Here is a 16,592-nt window from a genome sequence, read left to right on the forward strand (position 1 = left end):
CCTCTTCATGTGCGCTTGCTGACAGATCGCCACCGGCAGCTTCACCACCGAGTAGATGACAAGGTTGATGATGTCGCAGGGGACGCAGCTGCCACGGTGCCCCTAGCGATCTCTCTGATTCGCGCGTTGGAACGCGTCGAGGCGGTTAGGGTCACGGACCGCCGACGGTAATGGGCGATCGAGACAATTCTACTCGTCGATCTTGAGACCGCCGTCAACGGCGATGCAAAGAGGAGAGAAGAGCAGGATAAATGAACAGTTAGGGGAGAGGAGGAGAAAAAAACAAAGAAGAAGAAGAAGAGAAGGGGAAGGGGTATTTTCGGAACAATTTTGGATTGATTTATGGGAGAGTGTGAAAAAGGGTCAGATCACATTTTTTTGGGTTTTTAGGATTAAAGAACATGGGGAAAACATTGAGGGGCTGGGTCACATCCCCTTTATTTTTTGGGGGCCTAGACACATTTTTCCCTTTTTCATTTGAGGGTAGAAGGGAACTGTAAATTATTTTTATTCTGATAATTATGAACATGGACAATTGTCACATAATATACAATTTGCACTAATTAAATCTATTATTTGCCCCTCCGCTTTAATCGGGAAGTTACAACAAGCAGTGACAATAATTTTAAAAAAAAAATCATTTCATCACTTATTTATTCTATAGCAGCGCGTATATATGTTCTATATGAATACATAAACACAGTTTCCTGTGATCAGAATGCTGCAGCTCAGCTTTGCAACATGCACTTTGAAGTTACTCTATCAGGCCAGCCAATGTACAAATCCGTCTCAACGTCCGTGTGCTCGTTAGTGTCGTCACTAGAACCTGCTTCCTTCGAAGCAGATGCATTTAAAAGAGGCTCTCCCAGCTATTCCAAACAAATATATGTAATTAGTCGCATAATTTAGTATTTATTGTTTTCGCTAATGGAGGACAATAATTATTTTTTAGAGAAAAAGGATAGGGCTCCAAACTATGAAACCCCAGCCACTGCCACTACCACTACCAGATGACAGTAGAGTTTGTTTAAGGGTTGATTTTAGAAAATCCCCTCTATCATGGGGCTTATCTTAGAAAACCCCCATCAACTATTTTATCTTCGGAAATACACCCTCAAATTTGATGGTATTGTAGATGACCACCCTCAACTTTCATAATATGACTAAACCCCCTTAAATATGGGCGTATCACAAAACCCCCTTTATCTTTCTAATTTTTTTCAAATAAACCCCCTAATATTATTAATTTGAAATATGCATGACTAAAATACTCTTGGTTGAAAAAAACTCATGTGAATTTAAAAATCCAAGCCAATCAAAATATTAGACTTTGGTTTGGTGGGTTTTGATGAGGAAACTAAACTTCAAAAGATATTTAAAATTTTTAATTGTTTCAAACATTACAAGCATGGATAAGCAGAAAACTAAAAAATTTAACGTTTTAAAAGAGAAGGAGAAAATTAAATTTGCACGTAAACTCAGCAATGAAGATGGAGGAATAAGATGAGGGGGTAAATAAAATGAAAGTTTTTTTAATTAAAAAAAGTTAAGAAGGAACAATATGGTCAAAAAAACTAATGTCTTAGGGATAGTATGGTCATTTTAAATCATTTACTCATTTAGATTTAAATTATATTAGTTTAGGGGGTTAATTGAGAAAAGTTGAGAGGCAATAAATAATATTTTGAACATTGAGGGGGATTATCTACAACAACTTCATAATTGAAGGGGGTTTTCTAGAGTTAAAATAGCTGAGGGGGGTTTTCTAAAACAACCCTTTGTTAAAGGCTTAATTTTAAAAACTAACATTATAAACTTATTTATTAGAGAAAACTATCATGAACGCTCAAAACAACAGAAATTACCAGCCGTTGAAAAGTGTGACTAATAGCAGTAATGGTTTGAATAAAAAGTCCAAAGTACAGCTAAAGACAAAACTGTTCAGAGGGAAAGCACATAACAATCTACCATGTCGTCAAACAGATCAAGTAGTTTAGTGGGGAAAAAATTCATGGTAAAAGAATGTATGGCAGTTTTGTACAAAAACTCCTAAAAATCATGGAAAATTTACCCTTGAATAATAATGATAGTGTACATCCCAAAAATCACGGAAAATTTACCCTTGAATAATAATAATGATAGTGTACCTGTTGGCGCAATGCAGCGTTCTCCTCTAATAAAATTCTTTCCTGGATTGAGTTAACAAATTATAATATACAACAATTATTAGTAGCACATGCAAATCTATGTATCTCTACCGAACTGTTTAAGTCTCTTACCTGTTCTTTAAGTTTCGAAATATGCTCCTCTAGCAGGTAATTCTTGACAAAGATAAATGAGAAAGCAGTGTCAGGATGTTAATATCACGTTGCTTCCGATTCAATTTGCTACTTTTATGTACCTTCCTTCCTCTGATGTTCCTAATACTTCTCTCTAGCTGATTCTCTAACTCATGTAGTTCCTCAATTGAACATGATGGCAGGTTTTCCCCCATGAGCTTCCTGTAGCATTAACGCAGTAATCAAAAACATGTAGATTGATGCTAACTGAAGTAGAAACCTTTGCATGTACTGCATGGGGAAAAAAAAGGAGCAGAAGAAAAGTTACCACCTTTTTGAAGACTCAAGAAGTTCAATCTTCTTTGCCATGCTAGTAGCTTCTTGCTTCCTTTGCTGTGCTTTGTAAATTGTTTTCACAACATTAGAAAGCACTAGAGAGAAATTGAGATGTATTACAATATCTAGATTTTATTACTCCAGCAAATGTATTGTTTTTCACTGGAATAAGATGAATAAAAGTAAGTATAGTGTAGCTACTGTTAAACTTACTAAAGGTGCTATGATATCAGTATGTGAATGCATCAAATGTTGGAACGCAAAATGAATGGATAAAATATTTGTCAGGTGAGGACTTCATAGCTTGATCTGTTTTATCCAAGCGATTTTGGGTCTATATATGTTTGAAGTCTGTGTTGCTCCACACTGAAGCACTATTTCTTGCCATCAATAGGTTTTCCTCAAAAAGTTTAATATGTGAGCAGCCAGTACATATCCTTTACAAGAATGATGCTATCAACTCATGTTGATCGTGCTAGATTTATTGAAGATGCTATGGGTAGCACAGTCGTAATTATAGCCTGCATCCAAGACAATAGATACTGCTTTGGGTAACTAAACAAAATATTGTTTCTTATCAACCTCTTTAACGTCTAAAGAATTCAATAATCAAAGTGCCAAACCAGGAAAAATGAACAGCGCTGGTACTGTGCAGATCTATAAAGGTTTACAGCGCTGGTACTGTGCAGATCTATAAAGGTTTACATCCTGGAAGAGGCATGAAAGTGCACCTATTTTAGAGAAAAATATAGTCAAATTTTCTTAAACAATGGTATATCGAAAATGATTGTAATTACATCTTTCCTACCATTGAGTATGTTTCCAAGAATTTTGTATTTCTGCTTCGTGTTAGTATCAGTACACAAATAAGCGGAAGTAGCCAAAAACAGCATATCTCAATAACCAAGACTACAATATAGTATCAGTTCTACTACAAGGATAGATAGCAACTGTAAGCACTCCACCTGAATGTCATGTTCTGCGGCTGCGGTGTTGTTGCTATTGTCTTCAACATGCAGCTTGTAACGTTCAATTGTCTTTTGCATGCTGAAGGATTTCAGAGGAAAAGAAATATATATCAGATGATAAAGACGACATCAGAATCTGAATATTAAAGTAAAATCAGGCAATAGTAGAAGACTACATTTCGAAGAAACAGAAAAATACTTCCGTTAGAAATTAATGCCAGTAAACCTCTTCTCAATTTCCTGATTTAAGATGTTAATAAACTCAAGAAATCTGAGTCAATGGAATCTCACTTTCACATCAAATAGAAAAACTTGGTTGACTGCCTGTTATGAAGGAGAAACAATAAATCCCCCAGCCCAATTATTCAGCTGAGTTACGTTATTTGTTTTGCGTGTCAACTACTAAAAAACTCATTCCTCACTTCATTCAACTTTATTGAGAGCACATCTAGTAAAAAGGCATTTAAACAAAACCTACCAGGAGTTCATGATTTAGCAGCCTGCTGCTTCAAACTTTAGTGCAAAAGAATTGTAAATTTTAGGTTTGCCTCTAACAAGAACTTCGAGATTTAGATCAAGTGGTAGCTTTAAGAAAATAAAAGATAGTAATTAAATAGCATGTTGAACAAATTCATCCCAAAAATAAATTGCAATTCCAATTCTTCTAGAAAATGTAAATGTGTGATCCAAAACTTTTATTGCACAAGCACCTTGTCGACAATTCCTTTGGAAGGGATCACCTCTCCGATTGCAGAAAAGATTCGTCATGCAAAAACACAATTTTTTTTCCTTTCTGTTTTTTCCCCAACTAAAACTTCTATACAGCCATGGTCACCCCTTTAAATATAAGATACTTAAAAAGATTATAAACCTTGAAGAGGATATAGGGTTCGTCATTACCACATACCAAAGAGGGACGACTTCCTTGTCTTTATAAGCATTGGAAAAGATAAGGCGGAGTTCCTTAAAAGCCAAATTCCTAATCCAAGTAAAGAACCCCTACACGTTGTACTCAATTTTTAACTCTGATTCCTCGAAGGGATGATAGAAAATCACTACAAGTACTCTTAATTTAAACCTAACTTAAAAATTATTATTGGAATAATTATCTTCAATCACGTCAAATCACTACGAGGATAGAAAATCACTACAAGTACTCTTAACTTAAACCTAACTTAAAATTATTATTTGAGTAATTGCCTTCAATCACATCAAAATTACCGTGTTTAAGCTAGAAAAATGCAAAATTTTCTTACACCAACTATGCACTACATGCTTATCTGGCCCACATCTTCACTCATCGAGTGGGCGCTATGCCCATTAATTTTCTGCTACATCACTAATACCAGCTTTATAACATCATTGTAGCTCTTGGGTATCTTAATGCCAATAATGAAATAAATCACCATTTGTTCATGATCGTCTATATGTTTAACCACTATTTTAACACCCCTCAATTGCCTAGTCCCACATCGAGGGAATAATAGGGCTTGAATGGGGTCGTGTTGAGAATCTCAGGAATCAAGTGCAACTAGTGCTAACATATTCGGTGAAGGATTGAGCCAAACAACGTGTTGCACTCAGTGGGTCTTAGGACTTACACTGCATTGACAGGCTCATAACTCCGAGATATGTCCTATGGTATCAAAGTAGCTAGCTAGCTGGAAGTGTGGATACTATATGGCAAAAAGTGTTATTGTGCATGAGAAAGGGAAAAGCCCCCTCTAGATCCCATAGGAGCCAACTCTCCACATACATGAGAACCACTTCTAAAACCCATAAGATTCATATCTAGAATCACACACACACAAGAGCCACCTCCAGAATTCATGAGAGTCGCATCTAGAATCACATCACATAATGGTGATATTAGGATGATATAAGCATATTTGAAGTGAAGTGATTGCAATACCCCTCACTTACTTAGTCCCATATAACGGAGATAATAAAGTTAGTATGAATTTATATCGAGAGTCTTGAGAGTCAAGTACAATTAATGTTAGCATGCTTGGTGATGGATCAAGCCAAACTATGGTCTTACACCAGACCAACAGGCTCACGCCTCCGATCTATTCTTCTATGTGAGATGATCTAACCTTAATTTTTATCACCTACACATGACCACGGATGGTTCAGCCAATGTACAAAATTCTCTCTAAAGTAACAATAACCTATTCCAAGCTTACAATGTGATAGTAAATCTGTTGATATGCATTCTTCATTACAAGAATAGATATTGCTTGACAGGTGTCCTTGCTGGAAATGGAATAGATCAGGAAAAGGGCTTAAACAACATAAATCTTACAAGAAGTGAAAATATGATGGAAAGGACATATCACATTGTTTGTAAAGATAACATGAACTCTGACAACTAATCCATTTGCTAAATATCTTATTTACAAACATTGTTTGTATAAACTGTGGCATTTAATCCATTTGTCAAATATCTTATTTACAGATAACCTAGAATGTATCTAATTGGATGTGAGGAAAAATAAGCGACTGTTAGAAGTTCTCTTAGTATCTTTACACGCAAATTTTTTTCTATATTAGCGGATATTAAAGTGATTTTCACATTATTAGACTATGCAATTAAAATCAGAGACATTGTTTGTAAAGATAACATAAACTCTGACATTTAATCCATTTGCTAAATATCTTATCTACAAAGAATATAGAATGTATCTAATTGGATGTGAGGGAAATGAGATACTGTTAGAAGTTCTCTGAGTATCTTTACACGCAAAATATTTTTCTATACTAGCGGATATTAAAGTGATTTTCATATTATTAGACTGTGCAATTAAAATTGGATATGCGCATGATAGTAGATGTAATATAATCTTGAAAACCAAGTATTAAGCTACACAATTGTTTAGATCACGTACAGAAAATGAGATTTAGAACACAAATATGATCATGTACTACACACGTCTATAGGCTAAATTACCACTTTGGTATATTTTGTTGACCCTAAGTATCAACTTAGTATATTTTTTTCCTCCAACAACGATAGGATATATAAAATGGGGCCACAGTGACGAGACCTATTTTTTAGCAAGAGCACAAATTTTAACGATTAAATATCATGTGATATGCTAATGTGGCCTCTTATGTGACAAGTAGTTGGGCTCATTCATTTGAGCTGAAATGAGTTTTTTATTTCATATTAGAATTCAAAAGGATGGGGATTAAATTGGGTATTCTTCTTCCTCCAAGGGTTAAAATTGGGTTCGGGAAAATTAGAATTAGGCTAGTGAATCTCTGCAATTTAGGGAGGCTCTCTTCCTTATGTGAATAGAAATAGAAGGAAATGAGAGAAGGGGGAATGTTTGAGGAGCTTTTAATAACGATTACTTAAAAATTCTACTTAACCCTTGCCACATAAACCTAATTAAGCTACGTAAGACGCATATGACAAGTTACGTGAGGTGGTCTTGTCAGAAATTTTACTTTGGCCAAAAAAATCTTGTTGTCATCGTGTCGCACTTTATTGATCTTATCGTCACCGGAGTAAACTAAATATCAAGTTGGTACTTAAAAGTCAACAAAATTTATTAATATGATATTTTAGCCGATATCTATATATGTGCTCATGACTTAATATATATGGGAATATATGTCCTCGTGATTAAGGCATATCAAAACAATTTATATGTCAGTGTAATACATGATGTGTTTGTTTGGGTATGAGGTTGCGACTCATTTAGAAAATGAGCAAATGAAGTGGTGGTGAGGCTCTTACCATTTGATGTGACAAATAAGGTAGGCCTCACCACATGTACATCTCTTAATAGCTCTTTTTACAAATTAAGCCATCACTTCATCTTTATTTTTTTCCATACATGATAATATATTACAACTCAGTATCCTAGCTAGGTTCAAGTGAATCACCAACTTAAGAATTCCATGCAGTATGTCATAATAAAAGGATTCGATGAGCAACACGGGCTGCTATTTAGATCTGAGTAAGAGAAAGAATGGAGAAAATCAGAAGAAAGACTGTGTCATATATCCCCCAAGCCCCAACTAATGAACTGATGAATACATCACCATTACATATCAATAACTCATGTCTAACCCAATAAAGCAATAGAAAAGTTAAAATTATAACTCGATTTGATTCAATTCATAAACAAGCAATTAACTCTAGTTCCAACTACTAAGTATTAAATAACAAAACAAATAATAGTTTTGACTTGCTAAAGCACGCTTGTGTGCTCCCTCCAATCTTGGAAAATTTTTAATTCGTGTCAATCAAAACTTCTTGCATCTTTCTTTCCTTCTTTCTTACTGAGAACATCAAAATTTTGATTACACTCGAACAAGTTGATCAACATATATAGTAACACATTGTATGTTGAATAGGTTGCTAGGAAGAAAGGTCAAATTTACATGCTCAAGAAAAATTGGCTTGAGCAAGTAAATCAATATCACTTTTGGTTTCACTCACTGGCTCGAGTATTTGCTTAAGCAGTAAGATACGATAATGAGTCTTTTCTCCCATTCTTGACTGCCAATCAATTTTCTTGCCCTTGGCATCATGTTGTGATGATCATTTCATGACAAACTCTACTATGTGAAGTCATGATGTCACATAGATTTTACTCCTTGATCCCAACTTATAAGAAAAGGGCACTTTTAATACTCTTTTATCATTGTCTAATATATTTTAGGCACCCAACATTCAATGGACAAGCAACAAACACTGTGTCAAATATATCTGATTGTGTACAACCAAAACATTTTCTTTTTGGGGTTTAAAACGTAGGAAGATACTTTGTCTAACTGGGTTATAAAATCAAAACTAGTTTAAATTAATTGTAACCTATTTATTTAATACAATACGTTTCAAACTCAAGGAGAGATGACTTAACTATCACTGCAACTGATCGGACAAAACAACTTCAGTATAAGTATATTTAAATAATTAGATGTTCTTTCCTATTCAAATTATATCACCAATTATCATATTCATTTCTGTGCATGTCTCAGTCTAGCGACAGTAGAGAAATAGAAAAGGAAAAGTTCTTATTTCATATAACTAGGCCTGTCCATCCGGGCCAGCCTGGCCCGGCCCGGTCCGGAAAACCGGGCAAGGACCGGGCAAAACTGGAGCCCGGACCCGGTTGTCCCGGGCCGAGCCCGGGCCCGGGCCTGAGCGGGCCAGGCTCCAGGCCGGCCTGGGTTTTTTTTATTTTTAACTTTTTTAAATTTTTCAAGAAAACAAAGCAAAAATAAACACATTTTTGATAAAAAAAAATTATATTATTAATCATTTGTAATTATGTCATTTACAAATATAAAAAATTATAGAAATTAAAATGATAAAATGATAAAAAATAATTATTGATTTTATAGAAACAAACAAAATTAAAAATACTTATAGAAATTACATAAACAAATTGTATTATACATAAACATATATATATATATATATATATATATATATATATATATATATATATATATATATATATATATATATATATATATATATATATATATATATATATATATATATTACATAATAAAAAATATAAAAAAAAAAAAACAAAAAAATTTACTATTCCGGACGGAGCCGAGCTCCGGGCCCGGGCCGGTCGACGTACGGCTGGTCCCGGACCCGTTCGCCTGGGTTCCGGCCCAGCCGCCCCCCGGCCAGGCCGGGGGCTTTTTGGACAGCCTACATCTTAACCGCTCATAACTCTAAAAAAGGAAGAAAGTATCGGTGCAAACGTTTTTCCAGCATAGGCATGCCTACATGGGCATCCACCTATCCTGACCGCCACATGATTCACTAAATCATGAAGGCTACCATACTCATTAAAACAAAATCATGCTTACTCTGAAATAACAGAAATCAAAGTAAATTAATAAAATCTAAAAATTAATCAATTGACTAATCTCTTTCACCTTTTCTTATCATCTCGTTCTTTCTGTCTTTGCCTTTTTTCTTCCTTTCGCTGTTTGAGCATCATTGAACTCTAAAAAAACAAAAAAAAAAAGAAAATTGGATTATATCTTCTTCAGGTTTGCTATCTCTTTTGTATATTCTCTCTTCATATTATTATATTTCAGTCTTTTATTTGCTTAAGCTTTTATTGATACTCTTTCCATTCAACAAAAAAGAGACATAATAATTTAATATAGAAGAATCACATTAACGCTAATGATAGTAAAAGTATTGCATCTAGGGAAAAACTGCAGATGCACATAAAAAATGCAAGTAGGTTTCGGGAAAGAGGAGCAACTGGCTTAATGTTAATTTTCGAGGACATTCGAGAGTGCAATGTGGTAAAATTAATCTATCAAGGAAATTAACATTAGAGAAAGCAACTATATGAAATTCTTCTCTAACATATTTGTTTTGTGTATTTATTTCTAGATAAATTTAGTAAATGGAGAATTCAGAAGACAACCAACAAAATCATGATATGAGTGGTAAGGGGAAAATTTTTCATGTGGTTCCTCGTGTAGAAATTGAAGATGATGGTATTCCAAGAATTGGAAGGAAGGTTCATATCGAGGAAGAAGCTTAGAGCCTCTACAATAGTTATGCCACTGGAATTGGTTTTAGTATTCGTAAAGCAAATCTATGAAAAACTACAAATGGATTTATACGACAACATGCTTATGTATGTTCAAATGTAGGTTGAAAATTAGATGATGAACCATATAGAGTGAGAAAAGTTCATATATTAGAAGACAAGAACCAATTGTAAAGCAAGCATCTATTTCACAGTGACTGATAGCATATGGGAAATCACGAATTTCAATCTACATCATAACCATGATCTTGCTGAAGCTGAATAGAGGAAGTTCTTGAGATCAAATAGGAAAATACCAAAAATAATAATGCAAATATCACCTCTATGGTTAACACAGGGATAAAGCCCATGAAAGCATATACTTTTGTAGCAAGAGGACTTGGTGGCCTTGATAATTCTAAGATGATACCACGAGATTGTCACAATTTACTTTGTATAGAGATGCAAAACATGATCCAAGTAGGTGATGCTCAAACTGTCATCAACAATTTTAAGCACAAAAAGGCATCTGATCCTATGTTCTTGTACCCGGTGCAAATAGACGATAAAGATCGGATGACAATTTTTTTTTGGAGAGATGGCAAGTCCAGAATAGACTATGTTTCTTTTGGAGATGTGGTAATATTTGATACTACTTTTAGAGCTAACAAATATAATTTGGTATGTGTTCCATTCATTGGAATCAGTCATCATCAAAAAAATGTATTGTTTGCTTGAGCATTTTGATCAGATGAAACTATACTTCATTTATTTGGTTATTTGAGACATTTCCAGAAGCAATGGGACATCGACAACCAACAACTATTTTCACCGATCACTGTCCTGCAATGGCCAATGCTATTAAGGAGATGTTTTCCACTACATGCCATCGTTTGTGCACATGGCACCACTGTTTTAAAAAACCTTCGCCTAGTCTGCTTAGGCGTACGCTTAGGCCTAGACGGTACCTAGGCCGCCTAACTAGCGCCTAGCGTCTAGGCGGTATTTAGGCTGCCCACCTAGATTTTACGTGCGTTTAGGGGAGCATTGTCTGTTTACGTGGATTACACCCTGTAGGTCTTTATTGTGATTTTATGTGTCGTAGCCTACACGTCCTCCAAACTCCATTAACCTCCAAATATGAACACCTCCACTACCCCCTCCGACCTTCAGCAAAACCTCATCGACCACCACTTAAATGAAGAAAGAAAAAAAACACCTAGAAACCGCTTAGACGTCCGCCTAAGCGACTAAGCGCTGTGCGCCAAGTCCGACGCCTAGAAGCGCCTAGCGTGTAATATAACATTGCATGGCACATCTCTATTAATGCTACTAAAACATATCTTTTCTCTGTGCCAATTCGGTTTTCAAGTCATTGTTTAATAAATGTTAGTATAACTGCCAATCAGAAGCAGAATTTGAAACTACCTGGGATAAAATGATTAAAGACTTCAACCTTGAGAATAATCAATGGCTAGATAGGCTATATCTACTTCGAGAAAAATGGTGTCAACTGTTTAGTATGGATACATTCACCGCCGATGTGAGATCTACTCAAAGGAGCGAGTCCACAAATAACGTGTTTCGCCTAATGACATCCAAAACAATAAACCTCACTCGATTTGTTCATCAATTTGAAGATCCAGCCGAAAGGTCACGACTAACTGAGTAATACAAGAGCTTTCGTTGTGTAAAACCCCGTAATTTTGGATATATTATGATAAATATTAATAAATGAGTAATATTGTGATAAATATTATTTTTTTGATGATTGAATATGCTAGGAATCGACTTGAGATCGATTAAATACATATAACTGTGTATATAAGAGTACAGGAGCGAATCATGCACAAACGTGCACAGGTTCAGTCGGCTGGGAACAGTCTCTGGAGGTCGACAGATGCTTAGGCATCAGTCGATCGATGACTGTTGGCTGGTCGACCGATGACTAAGCATCAGTCGACCGACGGGTTCAAGCTGCGTGTACAGGTTTGTTTTTGGGTCAATTTTCGTTTGGCTTCGGCCTAATTTTATACGAGAGTATATATACTCGTTTTAAACCCCTTTTCCCCATCTTTTCACGTGTTTTATCAGTAGCAACCTTCCCTCTCTAACTCTAACCCTAATCTGTGAGTTTTTGGGAGATTTCTTAAGACGGTTATCGAGAGGAAGGCGGGATTTACGAGCTTGGTGAAGAAGAATCTTGCACACACATCTTCAAGAGTTCATGTAAAACCCCGTAGAATTTGATTAATGAGTTTTTTTTATTATGAAATATATGTTCATATCATAGATGAGTATGATAACAAATGTTTGGGGATCAAACAAGTATATTTATGTGAGAGGAATCGAGTGTCAAGACCAGCACACACACAACATGCACAAACAGGAGAAAACCTACACGATCGACCGTGGCGGTCGACCGCAGCGCGCAGTTGTGGCAGGAGGCCTCTGCATCTTGCGCGGTCGACCGTGACGGTCGACCGCTGGGAGTTTTGCCAGTTTTCCTGTTTTGGGTTAGTTCATCACCTCTCAGACGGGTTTCATCTTGCCCAACCCTATACCCATATTTTTTTAGATGTTTTAATAATGTTTTTCATGTGTTTTGTGAGCCTAACATGCTAGATTTTGTATAAAATAGATCAATATGTTGTATTTTGCAAAGAGAACGAGTTTTTCAGTTAATAAAGCTCACCCACGAAATTCTTAATACAGATCTAGATCTGAGTTTATGTCTAACAAGAGTTTTGCAAGAAAGATTTTTGTTTTCGAAGTTTTCGATACGAAATTTACATGTTTAAAATTTGATTCGTTCTATCGATAATGATAAGACTGAAATTTTCACATGTTCTGGTTATGCTAAATCACTTATGAAGGATTAATAATGTATATAATCATCGCACGAAAGATTTTGGATCAAACCACGTAGAACAGAAACCTAAACTAGGGTTTCTGCTTTTACGCGGTCAACCGTGTGTCGTGCACAGAAGCAGTAAGCTTCTGCTCCAGTCGCGGTCGACCACTAGGGATTTTTCTGCTTTTGTCCTGTTGTGCTTAGAGCTATGTGACTGGCATAATGTCTATGTTATATGGGTTTGATATACCCTAAGAATCATGTACATGAGTTGACTACAGACATGGGTCTTAGATTTATTCACCGGGGTATGAGGGTGAACAGTATATATGTTGGTTTGACATCATTCACATACTACAGTCCTCATGTTGGACTATAAGTTATGAGAGTCCTTGTGTCGGACTATAAGCTATTGAAATCCTTGTGAGGGACTATGAGCTACTGAAGTCCTCGTGTTGGACTGTGAGCTATTGAAGTCCTTGTGAGGGACTATAAACTATTTAAGTCCTCGTGTTGGACTATAATCCACTATAGTCCTCGTGTTGGACTATAATCTACTACAGTCCTCGTGTTGGACCTTAAGCTATTTTAGGATTTTATATTTGACGTATAACAGATTATTTATGGTATGGTTAGAGATGGAGTCATTACTCTACGTTGTAGTTTGGATTTGATAGTTAGCTATTTATAATATGAGCTTAAGGGATTGTGAGTTACCCACGCACATGTTGTAAATTCCTAAATATCAAACTTCTATTTTATTTTAGAGTTTATGATTGACTATTTATATGTATTAACAGTTATTTTCTATCCAACTAGCACTTCCCCTTAGGGTTGGTTGAGATGTTACTCGCTATAGCGCTTTGACGCTCGTTGTTTCCCTACTTTCAGGTAACGAGCCAGGTACACGGAGAGCCATAGCTTGATGGACTTATTTTAGCAACTTTTTATAGATATTATTAGCACTTTATTGTTAGGACTTCACGATGATTTTGTTTTTGAACATTAAGAAGTTATTTTTAGTTTTGTAAAGGCGCGGTGCCTAAATGTCATTTTATTTGTTTTTTATGTCGAGACATTTGTATTCAGTTCAGATATTACCTTTTTAGAGGCTTATCCATTTATATTAGTGGTAGTGATTATTCTTCTGAGTATCTGTCGTTTAGTTTCCATTCTGTATACCCTCTTTTGCTTGTTTTGTACCTACACCTGTTGTTGATTTCACTAGATAGATATTTATTGTGATGGTGAAACATGTTATTGTACGGTGTAGTGCATGACAGGTTTGACATTCTTGGTTTTACCTCGGAGTGCAGCCTTGTTGAAACCAGGGACGTCACAGTTGGTATCAGAGCTCTAGTTCCAGTATCATTAGGATCATCTTATGTCGAGTCGTGAAGTTAGAATAGAGTTTTATAGGATTCATGTATAGAGTCTGCTAAGAATTTCTAGTACGAGTGAGGACGTTATATACGCATATTCAAAAATTACGAATATTTTTTTTCTGATATTAAAAGTATTTGTGTGAATAATATATGACGTGAAATCGTTATATGTTTTGTTTGAGGGCTCATAAACCTTCTTCTATATGCTCAGATGGCAGGACGCGGTAGACCTCGTCACCTCGCACTCGGAGAGCTGGTCAGGCAGAACCACAGCAGGCTCCACCAGCACAGCAACAGACTTCACCAGAACCGCAGCAGGCTCCCTAATACCTGATAGATCTGATGGCTCTCATAGCTGCTAGGATGGCAGCTTTTGAGGAGCTTGTGACGAGTCACATCACCCCACCACCACCAGTAGTTCCACCACCAGTTGTATCAGCTTTTCCAGTTGCGGAGGGTTTACAGGGGAACACACCAGCACCTACCCCGCAGGTAGTTATGGATAGAGCAGCAAAGCAGGAGACTTTGCTTCGTCTGGTGGAGAGATACCAGAAGATGAGAGCACCGGAGTTTCAGGGATCATCAGATTCACTGGCAGCGCATAAGTGGAAGAAGGATGTGAGCAACATTCTTGAGATACTGAATGTGACATCGGTTCAGAAGCAGAGGCTGGCATCTTACAGTCTCAAGGGAGATGCAGGGAGATGGTATCGGTTGCAGTTCACTCCAGATCAGAGGATGACACTCACCTGGGAGGACTTCACTTATTTCTTTGATGAGCAGTTTATCTGGATGACACTCACCTGGGAGGACTTCACTTATTTCTTTGATGAGCAGTTTATCTCTTCCGCGACACGGGTCGAGAAAGAGCTTGAGTTATCCAGATTGACTCAATTAGACATCAGTAGCGGATTTTGAAAGCAGATTTATAAGTCTACTTCATTTCACGGGCATGTGGCAGACCGGAAAGCGTCAGGCTCAGATGTTTCTAGCAGGACTTCGCCCCAGCCTTCATCGATACCTCGCTTCTGGGAGGTTTTATTCAGTTCGAGAGGTAGCGAATGTTGCCATCTCTCAGGAGAACGAGTCAGCCATGTTCCAGAAGGACAAGAAGGGGAACAACAAGGAAAAGGGCAAGAATAAGAGGCCTTTTTCAGGACCCCAGCAAGCAGCAGCAAGGCTCTCATAGGAGACGATCCCAGAATGAGCAGAGAACGCCTCAGCAGCGTAAGTTCCAGGGCATTTGTTTTAAGTGTCACAAGATTGGCCACAAAGCATCAGAGTGTCGCAGTGCACCAGCAGGAGCCCAGCAAGGGAGAGGGCAGAATCAGCAGGAGTGCAGATTCCAGTGCCGAGGTCAGGATCAGCAGGCGAGACTTGAGGCACAGTCAGTAGTTCCTATGATTGAGGGGTAGGTTCGTGCAGTTCAGAAGGTCCTTCAGGGGCAGGTAGTCTAGTATACCCCACCTCTAGCAGCAGAGCAGCTTCCAGCCACAGGCAGAGTGTATGCAGTAGTTCCTCGTGATCATGGTGCGAGCGGGGCTGTAGTGGAGAGTACGTTCTCAGTGAACTCCTTTCCAGCCCGTATTCTTTTCGATTCGGGAGCTTCTTGTTAGATATAGGTGCCCTGCAGGTAATTATTGTATATTGTAATAGGACCTATATGTATATAACATCCTTGTTCAAAATGATAGTATGCTATTTTGGTCAGATTTATCTGATGTTCTAAAAATACAGATAATGTCCTTAGAATAAATACTAGACTATCAGACATTTCGGATAGTGATCGTAATGAAGAGATCTGATTAGTCGGTAACGTATATTCTAAAATGTTCCTAGTTGATGAAGTGTTGAGATAGGACATCATCACTTTGGTTTAGACTAGTGTATGCTTTATTTCTCCTTTTGAAGGAGATGATCAATCTCTTAGATCATTGATGTGAGACATCAAGATACAGTATACAGGTGACTCATTAGTGAATGAGTTGACTGAACGACTCGCCGAGAACATCTAGTTGGTAATATACTTAACTGTCAAATAGAAGTTCTCAAGTGATATAGTACATAGTAGTCTCTTGACCTGAGGCATGAGTGCAATATCTTATATGTCAGTAAAGATGTATTTAGACTTTTACCTAACCACAGTTCTTATTGAATTGTGCATAACGGTTCTTGTTGGGTACATCCCGAGACATAAGTAGATATTGAGATGCCAAGAAGGGATTCGTCTCTCCCAGTAT

At 36.9% G+C, this 16,592-nt stretch overlaps 1 protein-coding gene across 1 annotated transcript in view; it reads right to left on the reverse strand.

Annotated features, from left to right (window-relative positions):
* The window catches only part of LOC109837816 (MADS-box transcription factor 50-like), a 40,225-nt gene continuing 24,130 nt past the window's right edge, over positions 498-16,592 (reverse strand). Inside the window, exons 3-8 of the mRNA XM_020406181.1 lie at positions 3,581-3,662; positions 2,611-2,672; positions 2,402-2,501; positions 2,280-2,321; positions 2,148-2,189; positions 498-869 (exon numbers count right to left, since the gene is read on the reverse strand). Coding sequence (XP_020261770.1) covers positions 729-869; positions 2,148-2,189; positions 2,280-2,321; positions 2,402-2,501; positions 2,611-2,672; positions 3,581-3,662 — 469 coding nt within the window. The 3' untranslated portion in view covers positions 498-728. The remainder of the gene's footprint in view (positions 870-2,147; positions 2,190-2,279; positions 2,322-2,401; positions 2,502-2,610; positions 2,673-3,580; positions 3,663-16,592) is intronic.

This window comes from Asparagus officinalis, chromosome 4 (genome assembly GCF_001876935.1).
Source record: "Asparagus officinalis chromosome 4, Aspof.V1, whole genome shotgun sequence".
Classification (NCBI taxonomy): Eukaryota; Viridiplantae; Streptophyta; class Magnoliopsida; order Asparagales; family Asparagaceae; genus Asparagus; species Asparagus officinalis.